The sequence below is a fragment of the Vipera berus genome (genome assembly GCF_964194415.1).
Source record: "Vipera berus genome assembly, chromosome: 9".
NCBI lineage: Eukaryota > Metazoa > Chordata > Lepidosauria > Squamata > Viperidae > Vipera > Vipera berus.
In genome coordinates, this window is record NC_138212.1 from 20,061,441 (window position 1) to 20,082,543 (window position 21,103).

General features: G+C 40.1%; 1 protein-coding gene across 1 annotated transcript in view; it reads right to left on the reverse strand.

Moving 5' to 3' along the window:
* COL16A1 (collagen type XVI alpha 1 chain) overlaps window positions 1-21,103 on the reverse strand; it is a gene marked incomplete at its 5' end in the record, with an annotated part of 120,300 nt that overhangs the window by 85,599 nt on the left and 13,598 nt on the right. Inside the window, 5 exons of the mRNA XM_081334861.1 lie at window positions 15,360-15,395; window positions 15,550-15,660; window positions 15,848-15,883; window positions 19,176-19,220; window positions 19,355-19,393. Coding sequence (XP_081190987.1) covers window positions 15,360-15,395; window positions 15,550-15,660; window positions 15,848-15,883; window positions 19,176-19,220; window positions 19,355-19,393 — 267 coding nt within the window. The remainder of the gene's footprint in view (window positions 1-15,359; window positions 15,396-15,549; window positions 15,661-15,847; window positions 15,884-19,175; window positions 19,221-19,354; window positions 19,394-21,103) is intronic.

The window sequence follows — 21,103 nt, forward strand, 5'->3', positions numbered from 1 at the left end:
TTCTGCATTCACACCATATGCATTCATTACTTATTCATTTTTGTTTTTATCATCACACACACTTCTTAAAAATCCTGTCCTGCTGCATTCAGCAGACTCTTATGTTTCTTCTGACCTGCCCAGTGTTAGCTTCCATGCACCTAAGCCGGCAGAAACATAGTCTAATACATCAGCCCCTTTGCTTCTTTTGATGACAACATATTAGGTAAAGGTAAAGGTTCCCCCGCACATGCGTGCTAGTCGTTTCCGACTCTAGGGGCCGGTGCTCATCTCCGTTTCAAAGCCAAAGAGCCAGCGCTTGTCCGAGGACGTCTCCGTGGTCATGTGGCCGGCATGACTAGACACCAAAGACGCACGGAACGCTGTTACCTTCCCACCGTAGTGGTCCCTATTTTTCTACTTGCATTTTTACGTGCTTTCAAACTGCTAGGTGGGCAGAAGCTGGGACAAGTAACAGGCGCTCATTCTGCTACGCGGCACTCGGGATTCGACCCGCCAAACTGCCGACCTTCTGATCGACAAGCTCAGCGTCCTAACCCACTGAGCCACCCGCATCCCTGACAACTTATTTATTTATTTATTTATTTATTTATTTATTTATTTATTTATTTATTTTTATTTAATTGGATTTGTATATCGCCCTTTCCCGAAGGACTCAGGGCGGTTTACAGGGAATTAAAACAAGAAATACAAAAATTAAAAACAATTAAAAAGATTTTTTTTTTTTTTTTATTGAAAAGTTTTAAAATACAATTTTCCCTTGAAAAACCCCCCTTCCCCCTCCCTCCTCCCCCCCTACCTCCCCTCCTCCCCCCTCCCTCCTCCCCCCCCTACCTCCCCCCCTCCCCCCCCCTACTTCCCAGAGCTGAATACAAGGTATATATATATAAAAAAAAAAGCAAACCTAAGCAACCATATACTAACAACTATAAATTCTAAAATCCATCACTCTCTAGCTTATATAGGATAAAACAAACCATAACAATATTAAATATATATATAAAAAAAAACTAGAATAAGAAAAGGACACTCTCTAGCTTATATAGAATGGAACAAACCTTAATAGTATTAAACATATATTAAAAACAAAAAAAAGGAAAAAGAAAAAAAAAACCCTTCTCAACCCTATACTTATCCTAAATAAACTCCATCCATTTTATCCATTCCATGATATAACATTCTTACAAATAATTTTCCAAATTAACCAAGGATCCCAAATCAAAAAACTTTAAAGTCAACTCTTCTGTAATCGACCGTTCCTCTTCCCGTACCACATCTATAATTATTCCAAACACAACAAAAAAGAAAAAAAAAAATTGCAAACAAAACTTGAACTTTAATCCAAAAAAGCTCACCCTTTCCACAAAACCACCAAATATAGAAATATATTGCGTCTACACCCAAATCTTTTCCCCCCTCCCCTACTTGACTACATGACTATATCGTAAAAGTTCCAAAGACTTCTGCGATTCCTGCTACTTTCTCTTCTTAGATCGTTTTGCAGCAGCACGCGTCACCCTCTGTTTTATAGATTCATCCAACGAGGTTGTATCTTGATCTCCTCCAACACCGTTGTCTTCTATCTGACCATCTTCGGCCTCTTGATGCACTCCTTCTCCAGATCCCTTTCCAGCTTCCAAAAGTGTTAATGGCGTTGCATTTAAAACATTATTATAGAAATCACGCGCTTGCATCACAGTAACCAAACGGTACTTTTTACCTTCGTGCGTCACCATCAACCCCACTGGGATCTCCCATCTGAACCTTATATCTCGTTGCTTGAGCTCTTGCACAAGAAATGTAAAATCCTTCCTTCTCCTTAGAATCTTTGGAGGAATTTCTTTTAAGACCAAAACTTCTTGATTAGCAATCATAACTTTAGTATCATAAGCAGCTTGTATAACTTCATCTCTAGTTTCCCTTTTTGCAAAATATACCACCACATCTCTAGGCAACTTCCTCTGTCTGGCAATCCATGAATTCACACGAAACACTTTGTCCATGCCTCCTTTTATTTCAGATGCTGGCTGTTTCAACACTATTTCAAAAGCCTCAGAAACCAGCTGCTTTAGATCTTCCTTAGTATTCTCCTTTAAGCCTCTAATTCTAATGGCAAACTGCATCTGGAAATATTCAGCAAGACACAGTTCCTTTTCCATTTTATTTTCATTCTCCAATACTTTTGCTTCTAATATAGCATTCTTTTGAGTCAAGTCTTCTAGCTTTTCCTCCAATTCTTCCACACACCGAGCCACTTTACACACTGAAGTCAAGATGTCTACCCTCATCGCTTTGAGCTTCTGTTCCATCCTCTCCTCCATTCTCTCCTCCAATTTCTCCAATTTCTCCTCCATCTGTGCAAATCTAATATTAATTGATTCCAAAATTACCTGGGTATGTTTTTCAAGAGCATCTTGTAAGTCCTTTGATGTCAATACATCAGGAGGATGCAGCGCCTGCAATAATGATTGTTGCACGGGAGAAGTTCCAGCACTCCGAAGAGTTTTAGGGGGTGGTTTAGCCGCCATCTTTTACCAAATATGACGCACTTTCACTTCAGATTTGTAATCCAAAAAAGTCCATCAAGCTGGAGAGTAAAACATAGTAATCCTCTTTACCATTTCCTCTTGTATCGCTCTGCCTGCTCCTTTAAATCATAGTCATTCCTTCAGGCAGGGGTGGTCGCAGACGGCTGGCTCTGCTCCAAGAATCAGGAGCAGAGGCGACGGCCAGCTGGGAGCAGCCCAGGCTACGGGGGAGTTCAATCCTTCAGCCGCCCAAGCCATAAGCTCAGGCGGCCCTGGAGAACTCTACCCCTACCTGGGAGCTCGCCCCCTCCTCTTCTCCCGAGGAGGGGGCTTCGGATTCGCCCGAACAGCTGATCGGCGCTGTTTCGGGCGAAAAAAACAACAGCTGAGCCGCGGGCAGCCCGGGAAGGCTCCCTTCGTCGCCGCGGAGCCACCGGAAGTCCAAAACAATTAAAAAGATTATAACAGTCCCTGAAAGAGTAAAAACCCCAATTAAAATTAAAATTAAAATTCTCAGCCTGGGCCAGAGAGCTCGAAGAGCCAGGTCTTCAGGTCCTGGCAAAATGAACGGAGGTCGGGGGCAGTCCTAAGCTCCGCAGGCAGCTGGTTCCAGAGGGCAGGCGCACCCACTGAGAAGGCCCTCCCCCTGGGCATTACCCGCCGGCAATCTTTTACCGGCGGCACCCTGAGAAGACCCTCCCTGTGGGAGCGCACTGGACGAAGGGAGCTTGATGCCGGCAGCAGGTGTTCCCTCAGATATCCCGGACCCAAGCCATTCAGGGCTTTATAGGTCATTACCAGCACCTTGAATCTCACCCGGAGGGCAACCAGAAGCCAATGCAGCTCGCGGAGTAGAGGTGTTACATGGGAGTATCGTGAAGCATCTTCATTTCTACCAGTATTTGGATTTCTTAGCTTCCCTATATTTAATGAGCATTCCACTGAAGAGCACCAATTAATCTATTTGCAGTATTTTTTTTTCCTTTGATACACAAGGTGATTTGTAATCCTTACTCCATTTTCCCTTTGAAACACAAATAAGTTGGTCTTTGAAACATTCATTTTTAGAAGAGTGTTCGTTGTTGCTGTCTCAGCATTTGCTGCACATCTTTTGGGCTTTCAGCCGAGAACATTTTATCAGCTACATTTATATCTCCAACCAGTATCCAGGTAGTCCTCGACTTACAACTGGGAGCAGAATATATTTTCCTAAGCCAGGTGGTTGCTAAGCGAGTCGGACTGGATTTTACAACTTTTTTTAATTGGTTAGGCAACTCAATGCAGTTGTTAAATGAATCACGTGGCCATTTAGCGAATCTGGCTTCCCCCACTGATTTTGCTTGTTGAAAGCGGATGGGAAGGTTGCCCATGGCCAGGGGTAGGCAACCTTGGCTCTTTTATGACTCGTGGACTTCAACTCCCAGAATTCCTGAGCCGGCCTGGCTCGGCTTGGAAACCTCTCCCTTTCCCCTCAGCATGGCTGGCTCAGGAATTCTGGGAGTTGAAGTCCACGAGTCATAAAAGAGCCAAGGTTGCCTACCCCTGGCCACGGCGATCACGTGGCGCCAAATACAATGGCAGCTGCCAAGTGCCTGAATTCTGATCATGTTTCCATGTGGCTGCTGCTACGGTTGTACGTGTGAGGCCTGACTTGTAACTCACTTTTCTCAGAGCTGTTGTAACTTTGAACGGCCACTAAATGAATGGTTGTAAGTCAGGACTCTAGCATCGTGACAAGCATTTCTTATAACTTCATCTGTAAATATTTTAAACAAGAGTAAATCGGGCATCTTTGTCTTATTTCCTGCTGAATATTTAACTATTTGTTAAATATCTTGTTCATTGGTACATAGCCTTTATTTCTGTCACATACTGCTCCTATTTCATTAAGCCTTCAGGTTTCAACTTCATATCCACACAAAACTTTTCATGCTCCAGTGTTATTTACTTACTTACTAAATTTATTTGCCACTCATCTCGCTATCAAGCGACTCTCACATGCTTTCTCTAAATCAAGATATTTTCTTTATCATATGCTACTTAAGGACTTGCTGAACAGTAAAAATCTGGCCAGTGCACTCCCTGCCTACCATAAAGCCATGGTGCTCTTTCCAAATGGTCATTTTTGGTACTTTTTCAGTCAAAATTCTACCAAACAGCTTCCCAGATACACTTAATAAATTTAGTCCCCCTGTAATATTATATTCACCCTTGCAATCTTTTCCTTTGTGTAGGCAGTAATGACAGCATGGCTTCAATCATCAGACGTAAATGTATTCTGTGCACACCCAGTAAACAGAGTATAAAGGTTCCCCCGCACATGCGTGCTAGTCATTTCCGACTCTAGGGGCCGGTGTTCATCTCTGTTTCAAAGCCGAAGAGCCAGCGCTTGTCCGAGGACATCTCCGTGGTCATGTGGCCAGCATGACTAGACGCCAAAGGCGCACAGAACGCTGTTACCTTCCCACCGTAGTGGTCCCTATTTTTCTACTTGCATTTTTACGTGCTTTCGAACTGCTAGGTGGGCAGAAGCTGGGACGAGTAACAGGCGCTCACTCTGTTATGCGGCACTCGGGATTCGACCCGCCAAACTGCCGACCTTCTGATTGACAAGCTCAGCATCCTAACCTACTACAGCATCCAAATTTTACTGGTTCTCCAGTAATTCCATATACTCTTGAGCCTTAGCCTTTTTTCCATCATCCTCATAACAGGTCCTCCTTTTTCAGCACTTGTTCCTTAGATACTAAAGTTGAACACTACTTATTTCAATTCCTCTCTTCCAATGTGTTGCTCTCTAAAATATTCCTTCCAACATTTTCTCATTTCACTTTTGAAGGGGAATTTCATTTGATCACTTTTATTTTTAATTCCATGCGCCCTGCAGGAGATTCTTTCTTTAGTCCTCTCTCCCTACTTGCAAAACAGTAGGCATTTTATTTCCATCAAACTCACCATGTGTTTTCTTGGATTCTTTTAATCCTAACCATTCCTTGCTTTTCTGAACTGTATTTTTGCAAACTCTTCTCTTTCGACACACATTATTAAACATCATTTGGTTTCTCTATTCTCTTATATGCATTTTTTCTTTATCCACAACCTATTTTGCTTCATTCATGCCATTATTCTTTTTCACACTTCCCATTACTGTAATTCCACACCCTGCTGTGGCATCCTGTAAGGCAATTGATTTTGTTTTGTGCAACTTCCACAATTTCTTTCTTTGCATCTAAAACTTTTTTTAAAAAATACCTGGTTTCTATTCTTCTCTTCTTGTAATCACTTCTACTTTCACCCTTGTTACTTCTCCTTCTTCAATTTCCTTCCATGTTTAATTTTTCCCCCCCGAGAATAATTTTTTCTCAGCATCGCTTAGCTAATTGTCTCAGTCTTTCACCACAGACCATCAAATCAATCATGCTTTTTAGATTTATATTCATTTCTTTGCCTTCCAACTGAGAAAGGCAATGTGCTGACTTGACAGTCTTGGTTCTTCACTGGGGGAAGCACTCTCTCCTCATCTTTGGATTGTTCTATTAATTGTTAAGTCAAAAACTCCCCTTCTTTCCCTTTGCTTAAACTAAGCTCTAGGTTGATAAATGAAGAGGCAGGGGTTAAAAATACTGAGAAAGCAGAAACTTCACCATACTGCTCTCCATCCAAGCAAGCACAGTTTCTTCAAACTGAAGAGTAGTCAACAACTATATTTATTCCTGACCTTTATTTATTTATTGTAGAAATGTGTAAGGCCACTCTATGACAAATCTGGGCAGTATCCAGTTGAAATAATTGTACAGTGCAATTAAAACTAAGAAATAAAACCCAATTGCCAGGAGAAATGCAATAAGGAATGCAAGACCTGCCACTCATCCTAACCCCAAGGGCTGGAGAATCAGCCAGATTTTCAGAACTGTTTTGAACATGGATAGTGGTAAGATCTCAGGGAAACTGGTGTTCCAGAGGGCAACAGAAAAAGCATACTTCCTGGGGTATCACTGGATGTACAATTTAATGGACAGAGCAAAGGGCATGCCAACTCTCCCTGATTGTACAGGATGGGCAGAAGCCATGAAAAACAGGTGCTTCTTTGGATAACTGTGGTGAAATCTCCAGCTAGTGTAGAGGAGGGTGAGTAAAGAGATTGGCTAGCTTAGAGTCAGATGGTGAAAAAAAGCAACAGATGAAGACTTCTGAAGTCTTCATCTGATTGTCTATGGAGATTCTCAGTCATCCAGGTCTTCGTTGTCACAAAGATGCTTTTTCACGAGGCAACTTTGCTGGCTGGGGGATTCTGGGAGCTGAAGTCCAGACATCTTAAAGTTGCCAAGGTTGAGAAACCCTGTCATAGGGCAAAAGGGCTACATGGCCCTGATGAAATAAAACCATAATTGCTGGTACTACTGCATTCTAATCAACTGCAGCTATGGGAAAGCATAGCAAAGATGGTAATACAGGAGCAGCTTATAATACTTATCTCTTGAAAAGCCCTTTCTTATGATTTATAGTTTTTCTTTTTTTTAGGAAAAAAGAAAATTTATAAAGATAACAAGCAGAGTAAGGTGAAACAGGCCTTCTGCAAATAAAACAAAGCTTTGTTCTTTTTTTTTTTAGATGGGGAAACGGCAGAGTTCAAAGCCTTAGCAATTAATTCACGTAAGATGAAATTAGCTTAAGAATTCTGATCAGCAATGTGCCATCAAGATCAAAATTGTGTTGAAAGTAAACAAGCAGGTTCAAGATGAAGTTAACCATTTACAAGCACTACATCATGCAATTCTTAAACATTCCTGACAATGCAAATTGTATTGCAGGCTAACATATTCTTCATTTATATCCAAAGTCTTTTCAACGCAGCCATAATATTAAATAGAAATTGGAACAAGTTAGCATGGAGTTTCTATTTCCATTCAGTAGAGAAACTTTGGACAATTGTGATAACATGTTTAAGATGACAGTGGGGTCAGAGCCTGCATTTATCTTGGCTAGCAGGATCTTTGGAACCTAAGATGTCATAATATGTCATTGTATCATATGTATGGGTCCAAGCACTGAGGCGTTTTACAACTGACAAATAGAAATTTTCTCAATGCACAGATTTTCTAAGTGCTGTCCAAGATTTTTTGGTATAGCACCCAGTGTGCTGATAACAACTGGGACCACCACAACTGGTTTAATCTGTAAACTTTCAACTTTGATTTTGAAATCTGAAAATTGTGTAAACTTTGTTGTGATCTTCTCCAATTCATTTCATTTCATTTCATTTCATTCCGTTCCGCTCCGCTCTATCCTATCCTATCCTATCCTATCCTATCCTATCCTATCCTATCCTATCCTATCCTATCCTATCCTATCCTAACCTATCCTATCCTATCCTATCCTATCCTATCCTATCCTATCCTATCCTATCCTATCCTATCCTATCCTATCCTATCCTGGTGTTGCCACATCAATTGTCTGCATTTTCCTCTTTTCAACCATGGTTAAATCTGGGGTGTTTTGAGCCAAGTTTTAATCAGTTTATATTTGGAAATCTCACAATATTTTAATGTGCTCATTTTCAACTACTTTTTTGAACTCGAGATTCCTACCAATTTTTCATTACTGGAACATGATAATTTTTATATATGCCACAATAAATCATTTTGGCAACTGTGTTTATGTCGTTGTTTCTAATCAGTTTGTGCAACAGTCTCGGAAGAGGTAAATACATGATCCACTGTCTCTTTTTCCTCTTTGCACAATCTGCACTTTGAATCATTTGATGATTTTTTCCATTCTGGCCTTGATTGCATTAACTTGAATAGTTTGGTCTTGAGCAATCAAAATCAAGTCTTCAGTCCTTTTTTAAATTTCCAAGTATAAGCCATTGTTATATTATTATATACAGAAAAATGTAAATCACAGCTATTAGTTTTTTCTAGTACTGACTACAGTACTACTCTATGTAAGCATGTCCTTTCACCTGAAATCTTCATCTGGCCCAGAATGCAGACGTTCAAGCAATTATGGCCCATTTTTTTTGAGGACCTTATAGATTACAGGTAGTCCTAGAATTATGATAATTGGGACCCCCAAATTTATTGTTAAATTGTGCAGTCATTAAGCAAGGCACATGATTGCACCTGATTTCACAACACTTTATGCCACAGTTGTTATGTAAGGCATCACATGATTGTGACTTGCAACCTTCCCTCCTGGGGGCAGGGACCCAACTTTGCTTGTGGGAAGCTTTCTGGCAACATCACAAATGGTGAGCATGTGACTGAGGACACTGCAACAATTGTAAATGCATGATGGTTGCCAAGAACTCAAATCACAATCATATGACCGTGGGAATGCTTTAACCATCATAGGTGGGAGGGCTGGTTATAAGTCACTTTTTTTATGCTGTTGTAACTTCAGTTGCTAAATGAGTGGCCATAAACCTAGGGCTATCTATATCATGTTGCTTCTGAAAGCAATTTAAGTTTCTAATTATCAGCTTTAAAGACTTGCACAGTGCAGGCCTTCATTATCTTCAGGACCACTTCATTCCTGAGATGGAAGAGAAGACCCCTTCCAGGTCCCTGTTCCAAGAAGCATTTCAAATTTGAAGACACCATACCTTGATGAACTCATAGAAAGTGAAGGTTGGAAATTTCTTTTGCAGTTTCCAAGATTAATATCAAGTAAGGGCAATATCCAGCTGGGCAAATTTGAGAAAACAAGAACTATGCAGACTTCAGGAAGGTTTAGGTTTCATCCGTACTCCTCTTGGGGTAAACACAGCATCCTGGAAACTGCAAGAGGAATTCTGAGCGCTCATTTTATTTATTTATTTATTTAGTGTGTGGCAAAAGGTACATTCACAATTACATTCTCAATGGGCAAACAAGAAACTCTTTAGTCTATTTACAAATTCAAAGGCAGACTATTTATAGAGTCAACAGAAGATGGAGTTGCATACAGAAAGTCTCTGGGCTTTCCCTGATATGTACACAGAGGACACTGTTTCATAATATGCCACATTGGCTGCTTTAGAGCTTTCCCCATGTACGGAGGAGACTAGCACACCTGCCATATTGAGTCTTAATTCTATTCCTAATCCCTTCCTCATTTATAGTGAGGACGTTAAGGTGGAGTCTCTTCCGATGATTTCTCCAAGGTATCTTCCCATCTGGACTGGCATTGTCGTTTATAAGGCAGGCTGTCAATGTATTACAAGTAGTCCTTGACTGGTTGCTTAGTGATTGGTCAAAATTATGATGGACCTATCAGGGGACTAACTTAAATCCTGGATTCAGCGTTCCAATGGTGACCACCTCCTGCAATCACATGACTGAACTTCAGATGCTTAGCAATTGGACTGCATTTATGGCCATTTGTAGTGTCCTGCAGTATTATAATTGCATTGTACAATGGTTTTGAAGAAAAAAACCCCACCACCCCAATATTTACTTCCAATCTTTGGCAAAACTGTCCAGAGCGAACCATTGGTTCACTTGGCAATTGTAGTGTTCACTTAGTGCAGGGGTAGGCAACCTTGGCTCTTTTATGACTTGTGGACTTCAACTCCCAGAATTCCTGAGTCAGCATGGCTGGTTCAGGAATTCTGGGTATTGAAGTCCACAAGTCATAAAAGAGCCAAGGTTGCCCACCCCTGACCTTAGTGACTGCAGTAGCTGCTTTAGAACCATTCCATTTACTTAACAGCGCAAAACTCGTAAAAGCATACAACTGTCATGACTTACAACCATGATGGGCAGGCTCCATTATGGTCATAAGTCAAGGACTAACTTTACCTTCTATGTCTCAATGGTTTATGTTTGCCTAACCTCTCTTCCATTCTTTTCCCAGCTTCCCTATTTTCTGCCACACTGCTTGTGGGCTGATTAGGTTGTTTCTATTAAACATGTAAGTTTAATATGTAAGTCAATAAGCATATTGTTTAGACAATAGAGATTGTTTAGCTAGAGAAAGAGTCAATCATATACTAGTGGAATTCAAAATTTGACAGAAATGCTATAGTGTCGATTATGAAATTTTCAAACTTTGTAGTAAACAAGAAGGATTTTTTAAAAATATCGATGGACAAAGGTTGTATTAATCACACTGCATCTATTAATTATTACGGCACTACTAAGGACCACCCATTGTAGTATATAGGTATTGTAATATATTTTTAGTTTACTGGTGAGATCAGATAATTATAGATAAAGATTTTAATAAGAACCTTTCTCACATCATTATATAGCTCAGCTAAATTGACCTCTTATTCATTTAATGTTACAATCTTATATGCTGGAGTTTAATTTTCTTTTTTTCTTTCTTTTCTTTGTAAGTGTATGCCAGGTATTAAATCCTTCACAGTAAGAATATTCTTTTTTTTAAATTCCACTTTAGACTTGTTCCCAACTTGATTAATTTTTACTATTTTGATCCTCAGCTAATTGGATGGATAAATGCAATATTGATTCTACTGAAATATCTGATCATCCTCCAGCAACATTATGTATTTTAGATAGAACCTCATTATTAAAGATATTTTTTACTAAAATAGATTAAACAGTATTTTGAAGTTTTTTTTAATTGGGAATGTAATGGTTGTTTGGAATATTTTAAGGCATATATTTATGGACTTATGAACGCAAGTGCTTCATGGAAAAAGAAAGAAAAAAGAAAATTTGGAGATTAAAGTTAAGGAACTCTTGACCACATATCAAAACAATCTATATCAAATTTTATAAACCTTTTATGTTGGCTATATTGGAACTTAATTTTTCTTTATGGGCTTAATATAGAATACTGACTGAATTACATAGAGCAACGAGACTGGCAACGAACTAAACAACCTGCTAAATAATTGGCTTCTTGGCTGAAATGGCAGCAACATTGTACTGCACATTGTACGTTTCAAGATAGCTGTCGACATGCGACCATACCTGAGCCCAAAATTTCTGCTGCTAACTGAGGCATTTGTTAAGTGAGTTTTATACACCTATATACTACCCCATTTTACAACCTTTCTTGCCACTTGTTTTAAGAGAATAACTGCAGTGGTTAGTAACACATTGTTAAGTGAATCTGGCTTCCTCATTTGTTTTGCTTGTCAGAAGGTCACCAGTCATGACAGTCATGAATAGGAGCTTCATATTGTGTACCAGTTGAGTTCTTTCCTAAATCGAGATGTTCTACTCATGATCACCTATGGCCTGTTCACCTCTCAGTTGGACTACTGTAATGTGCACATCGGTCTGCCCTTGAAGAGTATCTGGAACTTCATCTGATGCTAAATTTAGTGACAAGGGCAGTTATGTGTTTTGAGCAGAATAAGTTACACCTCTGTTCCTCCAGCTGCATTGGTTACCAGTTTGCTTCCAGGTCCAATTCAAGGTGCTGGTTTTTATTTTTATCTATTTATCTATTGGTATCCTGCCTTTTATTATTTTTACAAATAACTCAAGATGGTGAACATATTCAACACACCTTCCCACTCCTATTCCCCCCCACCCCACAACAACAACCCCTGTAGATGAGTTGGGCTGAGAAAATGACTGGCCCAAGTCATCCATCTGGCTTTCATGGCTAAAGCAAAACTAGCACTCACTGCCTCCTGCTTTCTAACCTGATACCTTAACGACTAGACCAAACTGGACTTTAAAAGCCCTGCGTGGTATAGGATCAGATTATCTGAACGATCACCTCTCCACAACGACATCTGCCCATCCCACCAAATCCAGCACAGAGGGTTTTATTGACCAGAGAGTTGGCCATGGAGTTACAGTTGCCAAGTCTTTATCTGCTGTGGTACCTGCTTTATGGGAATATCCTTACTTCAAAATGAGGCTTGCATCATCACTTTTGACCTTCAAAAGGTCCCTCAAAGTCTGGATGTGCCATCAGGCCTGGGTACCCCAGGGACTAGTGACTTCTTAATTATTATTAATCATTGTTCATTGTACAGTCAGCCAGATATTCAGACTGGATCTGGCATTTTTATCAACCTATTGAGTCCTTCGCAAGTTCCTGGCACAGGCAGATCTGGATGTTTGATGGATTATAGATATCATTGAAGGATGTAAATTGTTCCCAGTAAACCTATCTTTTGCAACTGAGGGATGGTGAATGTGTCAGTGCCAGTGGTATTATTAGTTATTACTAACATATGTATCTTCACCTAATATTTTTTTTCCTTTTCCGCTTTGTCATTGATAGTTTTTAAATGCTTTTATAAAACAATTACAATGATAATAGTTTTACTAGTTATTAATTTTTCAGCTGTTGTAGGCTGTCCAGTGCCACTTGTTTGTGAGATGGGCGGCTACATAAATTTGACAAATAAATACATAAATATTGCACATGGAATTATTGCCTCATCTGTCGTGAAGCTCTTGGCAACCCTCCTGAACAGAAAGTAGATTCTCCCCGAGTTTAACAGGATTTATTGAAAGGGGACAGGAGAAATTTCCAGCGAATCTAGCAATTGGCTTGCTTTCATTTTAGAATCCATTCCATCATGCAAGTTGCCAAGTCAGGAGCCTTTTCGGTGTGGGGGGGCTCCCTTGTGAACTGGAGGCAGCTGTTATCTTAATTAATAAGTAATGCCCAAGTAGTCAGGAAGAGAATTTCTCACAGACTCTGCACATAGCATCAGGCCTGCCAACATATTTTATGGAATTGGTCAAGAATATGCCCTTTACCTCTCCTTAATTCTTACAGGTAGTCCTCACAACAGGGATCAGAAAATTCATCGTTACGCAGTGCAGTCATGAAGTGAGACATGTTGTTTTTAATGTGTTTAAATTTTATACTTTTCTTATGGTTTCTAAGTTTAAACTTTTGATTGGGAGGCATCCAGAGTAAGATGGGCAGCTGTATAAATGTTTTAAATAAAGAAGTAATAAGTTATTATTATTATTATTTTGCCACATTAAAGGGAACACCTAAAATTGTTAAGTGAGACATCACATGGCCGTAATGGAAGACGCTGTGAGTCATTGCTGCAGAAATGACCTAGTTCAGCAAAATATTTTTTCCATATTTCTTCAGCATCTCAGAAAATATTTAGAAAGGATTGGCTGTTAATAGTACAGAACATATAAAACAACAGAGGGGACACTTATACATGAGAGAAGTTTTTCCCATATGATTCTTCTAGTCTGGTCTCATAGCCCTAAGTACTTTTAGCAAGGCTTTGGGGAAATAAATATGGTTTGAAGATATGAATGCGATTTTGAATTAATGTGAAATTCTTCAAAGTAGGAATAGGGCATATGTGATGTCTTTGTTCTGTTGTAGAGCCACACTGTCAAATGCCATTTATTCACTAACTAAGTAATGAGAACAGTATAAATATTCTTCTCTGTGATCAAGATTTAATCTTTGGATCTAGGTAAATATTAATATACAACAGCATATTACTTTCTTCTGGGTTCTGTAGCACTTATTTTTCTTTCTTTCTGTCTAATCAACAAATAACCATTTTAAAAAAATGAAATCAGCCATTGCTTTAGATTTACAGTTCTTCCTATGCCAAGTGTATGCATGGAGATTTAAACTTAAACCATTTCTTTGAAACTAAGAGCCATGTCTCTGCTCACCAAACATTCACCTTACTCCTTCATTATTGGGTCTCCTAATGGCACAATCACTTTTTCCTGTTCTCTCATATCTCATTCCCGGTCATCCAAACAAATCACTAAAATGAATATTTATCTGTCCTGGGTTATATACATTCAGAACGTTGGACAATTTTCCCTCAAAAGACATCTCCAATTCTTCCACTATTACTATTCACTGGAGCATAAAATGCACTGATCAGCAGTCTATCGATTTTTACTTTCATATGCATCCATAATCACCAAAATGCCACTAATTCATACCAACTGACATCCTTTTTAGCTCTCCCATTCATAATTAAGCATAAAGGCTAAAATGTACATCAGTAAATTCCCCATATCCATTCATTATTTACATATCACAAGATCAGCCCACCCCTTTTCTTCTGAACTATTAATTTGTACCTTTCTCTTTGTTTCAAACACACACACACAAATACATAAATATATTTAGCTATATTTGTCAATTCCTGCTTGCTACTCTTTGCTCCTTTTAAATTCCATACACATTTTTTATATGCCACGTTGCACCCAGAGATAGTGACCTCTGCCACCTATCATGACTTTTTTACTTAGATACATAAATGGAATTCTTTTCTCTAGTATAAGGCCTACTGATGCATTTGTTACTAAATATATGCATTTTAGGCAGATTTTCCCCTAATGTACTGTTTTTAAATTGAAAATGTGTATTATAATTTACAAAATATATGAACAAGACTTCCATTTTGTGCCTTGGGCTGAGAAGGTGGATTTTGATAAGTACCCATTGGAATATTCAATAACTCATTGGAATATCCAATAACTCAATCCATCTCTCAACCTAAATTGGAGTCAAAGGTCTGATCTGGTCTAGCCTAGGATTAGCTACACCCTATTTTTAAAAACTGGAACTACCAAAGAGAAGAGGCTAAATCTGGGGGTTTCATTTTGCAGATAGCAATAGTACTTAGACTTGTATACTGCTTGACAGTGCTTTTCAGCCCTCTCTGAGAAGTTTACAGAGTCAGCCTATTGCCCCCAACAATCTGGCTCCTCATTTTACTGACCTCAAAAGGATGGAAGGCTGAATCAACCTTGAGCCCATCAGGATCGAACTGCAGGCTGTGGGAAGGATTTGCCTGCCATACTGCATTCAAATCACTGTGCCATCATGGATCTTGTGTGAACCATAGAACTATGCCTATAATCTTCCCTTTCTCTTTCCCCCGCAGGAGCTGAATCCCACACTTACCCTGTTGCCTTTCGTTCCTGGAGGCCCAGGTTTGTCCTGCAAAAAGGAAAAGAAAGGAGAATCCATGGAAGGCTTCAGAAGTCATTCCCACGAGCTAATCAGTCCAGCAAATTCCCCTTTTCCAAGAGCATCTGGATGGCTTCTCCACCATGAACTCATAAGAACAAAGCAATCCGTGAAGTGGACTCACTGATTTGCCGGGTTTCCCAGGCGGTCCAGGTTCCCCCTTGGCTCCTGGATTCCCAGGAAGGCCAATTTGATTTCCATCAGTGATAGTAGGGCAAACTTCACATGGATCGCCCTGTTGGGAAAGCATAAAGATGCATTGAACACGAAGAACACAAAGGAACCAGAAATTAACAACACTAGGTAAAGGAAACCCCAGCCGAATCCCCCAAAGTACTAGGAAAAACTATAATCCATCCTAGCATCCTCCAACCTCTAACCCCTCTGAAACTCTGCCTTGATCCTGATTTCTTTATACTTACCTTTTCACCTTTCAGGCCTGAGGTCCCTGGTTTGCCCTGCAGAGAAAAGGGGAATGGTTTAATTTTGCCGATAAAATGCTAATAAGACCATCTCCTAGCTATCCGGCATGTGTACAGAGGTATCAGAACTGTGACAATGTGCTTTCTTGAACCTACTTGAAGTCTCACCACTTCCTCACTCGCCCCCAAAGACCGTCCCGTTGAGTTCAGAGGAACTTTACCTCAAGAGAAGACAAAGTTTTCTCAACCCAGAGAAAAGTAGGGTTGGGGATAGAATAAGATGGTGCTGACTCTTTTGGCGTCTGTCCTGTTCCCCAGAGCATACAGTAGGTGGAGGGTGGCTGACCTCTACGTTTTTTTGTTTTGTTTTTTTATCCCATTTCTATCCCGCCCTTCTCCGAAGACTCAGGGTGGCTTACAATCTAAGAAGCACAAATAAATGTGCTTAGCAATAGCCTTCATTCTATGTATATGCCTGCTTATTAGGGCTTTGCCCCCCCCCCAAGCAGCATTTTTACAAAGTCAGCTTATTGCCCCCAACAATCTGGGTCCTCATTTTACCTACCTTGGAAGGATGAAAGGCTGAGTCAACCTTGAGCCTGGTGGGACTCGAACCTGCACTAATTGCAGGCAGCTGGTGTTACTTAAGGAGGCATGAGCCCACTGATCCACCAACATGGCCCAAAACAGCTCAAACACATACACCCTGCCCAATTTTGGGGCTGCCTCCAAAGACCAGGTGGGGAAGGTTTTACCTGTTCCATGGATGTTTGCTGCAAGGGCATCCTCAACAACTTAACGAACTGTTAGATGTGGTGGATTGATCCTCTTAAATTCCAGCCAAATGGAATTGAGACATATGCATCAGGTTTGAGAAAGGTTTCTGTAAAGGAGGCCAGTAATATCTAATGCTGTTTGCTTGCTAACTCTTTTTCTCTCCTGATCAACTCTGGTCTCACTACCACCAAGAGGCAAAAACCTGGGCTGCTCAACCCAGATAGAAGAATGCTTTAGCTTTTTCTGATCAGGAAGCTCACGAGTAAGGATGGATAATTACTACTTCCTTGAGTTGTCTCCAGGTGCCACTGTCTTTCAAGTTGATGTTTGTTAATAGTGCTTCATTTTTGTGAGAAACTCACTTCTGAAGGTGAGTCCACAGCCCAGAATAAGAGAGAAGATCGCAGCCCTAGTTGTTTGGAAGCCAGCTTACTCTGAGTAGATGTTTGGGGTGAAATCAAGTAAAGTGTGTAGGAAAGAGAAAGAAGTGAAACTTTCTCCCTTATTTTCCTTCCCTCCCTGCCTTCTTTTTCTCCTCCAACCTCATCAAAGGACCCCCCCCCCTCAGGGATTCACCTAATTCTACATTAAAGGTTTATTTGAAAACACACAGAAAACTTTCATTACATTACTGTCCTCCATGACGTATTAAGATGTCAGAATTAGGCATGTAAGAACCAACAGCAGAATGGTGTGCGAGGGAAAGTGTTTGTAATTTCTTTGCCAGATATATTGAAGCCAAAGGCCCAGTGAGCTTCATTGTTGGAAAGCAATATCAGAAGAACATTTTCTCACTTTCTGCCACTCTTTCACCCAAATAACCTGATGGCCTCTTTATCATCCAGAGTCACAAAATATTAGCAGGGCCAATATATTTTAGATTCATATGCATTGGGGATGTAAAGTAGCCTTTGCAAAAAGTCCATTTTTATGACATTAGGACACACACACGCGCACACACACACACACACACACACACACAGAGAGAGAGAGAGAGAGAGAGAGAGAGAGAGAGAGAGAGAGAGAGAGAGAGAGAGAGACCAAAGGCATAAAAACAAAATTTAACAAAAGGAACGATGGGGAGGGGGTAGCAAATGCTTCCCATTTTCCACAAAATCTGTTGTTCTAGACACTAAACAAAAGGAATGAGAGCTGACAAGGATTCAAATCAAGTTTTTCTAAGATTGCAGTGTTCACAATGGAACGTGAAAATAGCCAGCAGTGAAGTTGGACTGCTTCCCAAGGATAAGCGGACTAGAGGACCCATACTCAGAACACCAACTAACAGGACGCAACTAGCATTTATATGCCTTTCTTTCATAGGAAAAATATGTCAGAAGTAAACATAGGGAGGGAAATTGCATATGCTATGTAAATTTGCACATTCGGTGCGCACTGGGGACTTTGGGACGTACGTTTCTCCAAAAGGGAAAGCAAATACAGATGAAATAGTTCCAGATTTAGGAAAAAAATGGTTAGCCATTACTGAAATGGTTGTGTAAAATGTGTATATATTTATATATGTGTATAAGAAAGGAAAAGAAAAGAAAAGAAAAGAAAAGAAAAGAAAAGGGAAGGAAGGAAGGAAGGAAGGAAGGAAGGAAGGAAGGAAGGAAGGAAGGAAGGAAGGAAGGAAGGAAGGAAAGAAGGAAGGAAGGAAGGAAGGAAAAAATGAAAAAGAAAGTGAGAAAGAAACCAACAAAGGGAGAGACAGAGAAAAAGAAAGATCTGTCTCCTTTTTTCCAAATCACAGCAAAATGAAAGCAGCTCTCTCTCTAGTTTTTTCCCCCCTTTTTCCCTTATTGTTTCATTTCTTTGCCTTTCTTCTGTTTAAATAGCCATTCAAACTGAGACAGGCCTAAAGCAAGACTGCATAATGTCCTCAATTTTTATATCAACTCCACGGTGGGCCATGTCCTCAATCTGAACTTTCACCCCACCAAACTTTCTGGAGGACACATCTTTGTTCTACATCTATGTAGACAAAGCAGCAATACTTTTCAGAACACTCTTAAAGAACATTGAGAACATTAACACAGCACTGCATGGAAGTCCACTAGTAGTTAATTATCAGAAAACCAAAATCATGGCATTTGCCCAAAAAGCCCAAGAGCCACTCCTGGGGGATAGATGGCCACAAGACTGAGCAGATCTCCTGCTTCAAATATCTGGGAGTATTTATTCTGCCAACAGAATGGGGACTACATTGCTGAAAACTCATAGAGGAATTCATTTGCCATCATGAAATTCTTTAAGACAGGAGGCCTTCTTTTTAGCTAATTCCCTACAGCTAGAAAACTCTTGATTCTGCTTGATGATAGGTATCTCAAGCCATGGAAGACCATAACCACAACAGAAGGGAAGCAGGCTGAAGATGTCTATTTTAAGATAAACTCATCAGTGGATAATCCAGCTTCCCAAGTATCTTTCTGTGGTCCCATGACTTGGATAAGACAGCCCAAACAAGAGCTTGGAAGTCAATGACAACTAGAAGCTCCTTATATATTGTGGTTTTTAGTTCATTGATTTGTATGCTGGAGAAAGAACTTACTGGCTTTCCAGGAGATCCACTGTCCCCTGGAGGTCCTGAACTCCCCTAGAAATAGAGAACAAAATTGATGGCAATGAAGTTTAGCCCAGTAGTAACACTGTTAAGAACAAAAGACATGATGTTCATTTCAAGATTAGAACCATTGGAGATCACAAAGCTTTTAAAGGTTCATAACATACCTTCTCTCCTGTCAAACCTGGGGGCCCACCAGGATCACCCTGAAATGAAAACCAAATGGTTAAAGTTGTTCAAAGATGAGCCATCAAAAGCACTATTAATGAAAGGAAACACAACCTGACAAGAAAGTCTAGACTTATGCTCCATAGGTATTTTATCAGTATGATGACTTCTGGAATAGTGGTGAACCATTCAAAGGGATGCTACAAACAGTGCATGGATTGGAAGAAGCAACTGCAATAAAACATCTGTCCCCAGATATTAGCCTGTCTGTCCATCACAGGAAAATCAAAACTCTATCACAGGTAACTGAAATTGTAACAAAACTCAAAATAAATGTACCTTGGTCAAAAACAATAAACATGAGCTCGTACCTATCTACCAGCCAATAAAGTTAATACAGGAAAAGGCAATGAACTGACTCCGTATTTTAAATCTCCAGCCCAGTCCACCTCTGACTTCATTTTAGGATGGATTTTTATCTGAAGCATCCCTATCACTTTCAGGATTAAAGGGCTGGAAGATTCCCGCTCCATCTGGAGGAATTAGCTAAAGGAAGAGCACAAATGCAAAGAAGGTGAACAATCATCTGTCACCCACAGACAGTTGGAAATTGGTGCTGAGAGAGAAAGAGGTCTCCTAAGAGGGAACCACTGCAAGAGGAGGAGAAAAGTCTAAGATCTGATTGGATGTAACTGGTGGACAACGACTCCTGCTCAGTCAAAAACAGTCACCTATCCCTTATGGCTAGATTTTCCCAAGAAAATCCTCATCCTCATCATTATCATCACAAACATAGGTGTCTTCATAATCACCATCATACTACCACCACCACCATCATCATCATCAAGCCATGTTTATCATTCTCTCTTTAGGAGCACCAAAATGAATCTTGATAAATCCTTTACAAAAATTGAAACGTTTCCCCAGAGCTAAAGCAATATTTTGATGTGATCAGGGAGACTTATTTATGGAATCTTCTTGTTGGATTCAAAGTTCTTTGAATTTAGTCTAGGCCCACATTTTCTCAACCTAAAACCAGTCTCCAGGAACATATATCTCCTTTGAAAGGATGAAATAGCAGTTTGGGGAAATGAGATATTTAGGCCAGAAGAATGATGAAGTGGAGAAGGGTTAAATGCCCTCACCTCTCTTACTGCAATTTATCTGCTTTTACCTCAACCTCCATCCATTTTCTTGAATTGGAAAAATAAGCCCAGCAGTAAAAGTAGAACACCTCTTCATGGTGTTCCCATCAACTCTTAAGTAATTTAGGTCTTCTCTGAATTACAGGTTTAATGCACTAGTAGAGAAAGTATCAGCAGGTGGCAGTATCTGGCTGACCTAGTTTGTGCATAGAAGGCAAACAAGGTTGAACTTGGTTAATATTTACTGTAGATGGGAGATTCTTATTTATTTATTAGGTTTTTATCCCACATCTATTACTTTATAAATAATTCAAGGCAGTGAACATTCCTAATACTCCTTCCTACTCCTATGTTCTCCCTAACAACCATCTTATGAAGTGGGTTGGGCTGAGAGAAAGGGACCGGCTCAAATTCACCCAGTAGACTTTCATACCTAAGTTGGGACTAGAGATCAGAATCTCCTGGTGATTGACCCAATGTCACCCAGCTGGCTTTCATGCCTAAGTTGGGACTAGAACTCCCCATCTCCTAGTTTCTGGGCCAGCACTTTAACCACTACACCAGATTGGTTTATGGGAATATCAGGGCTGTACACTAGACTGT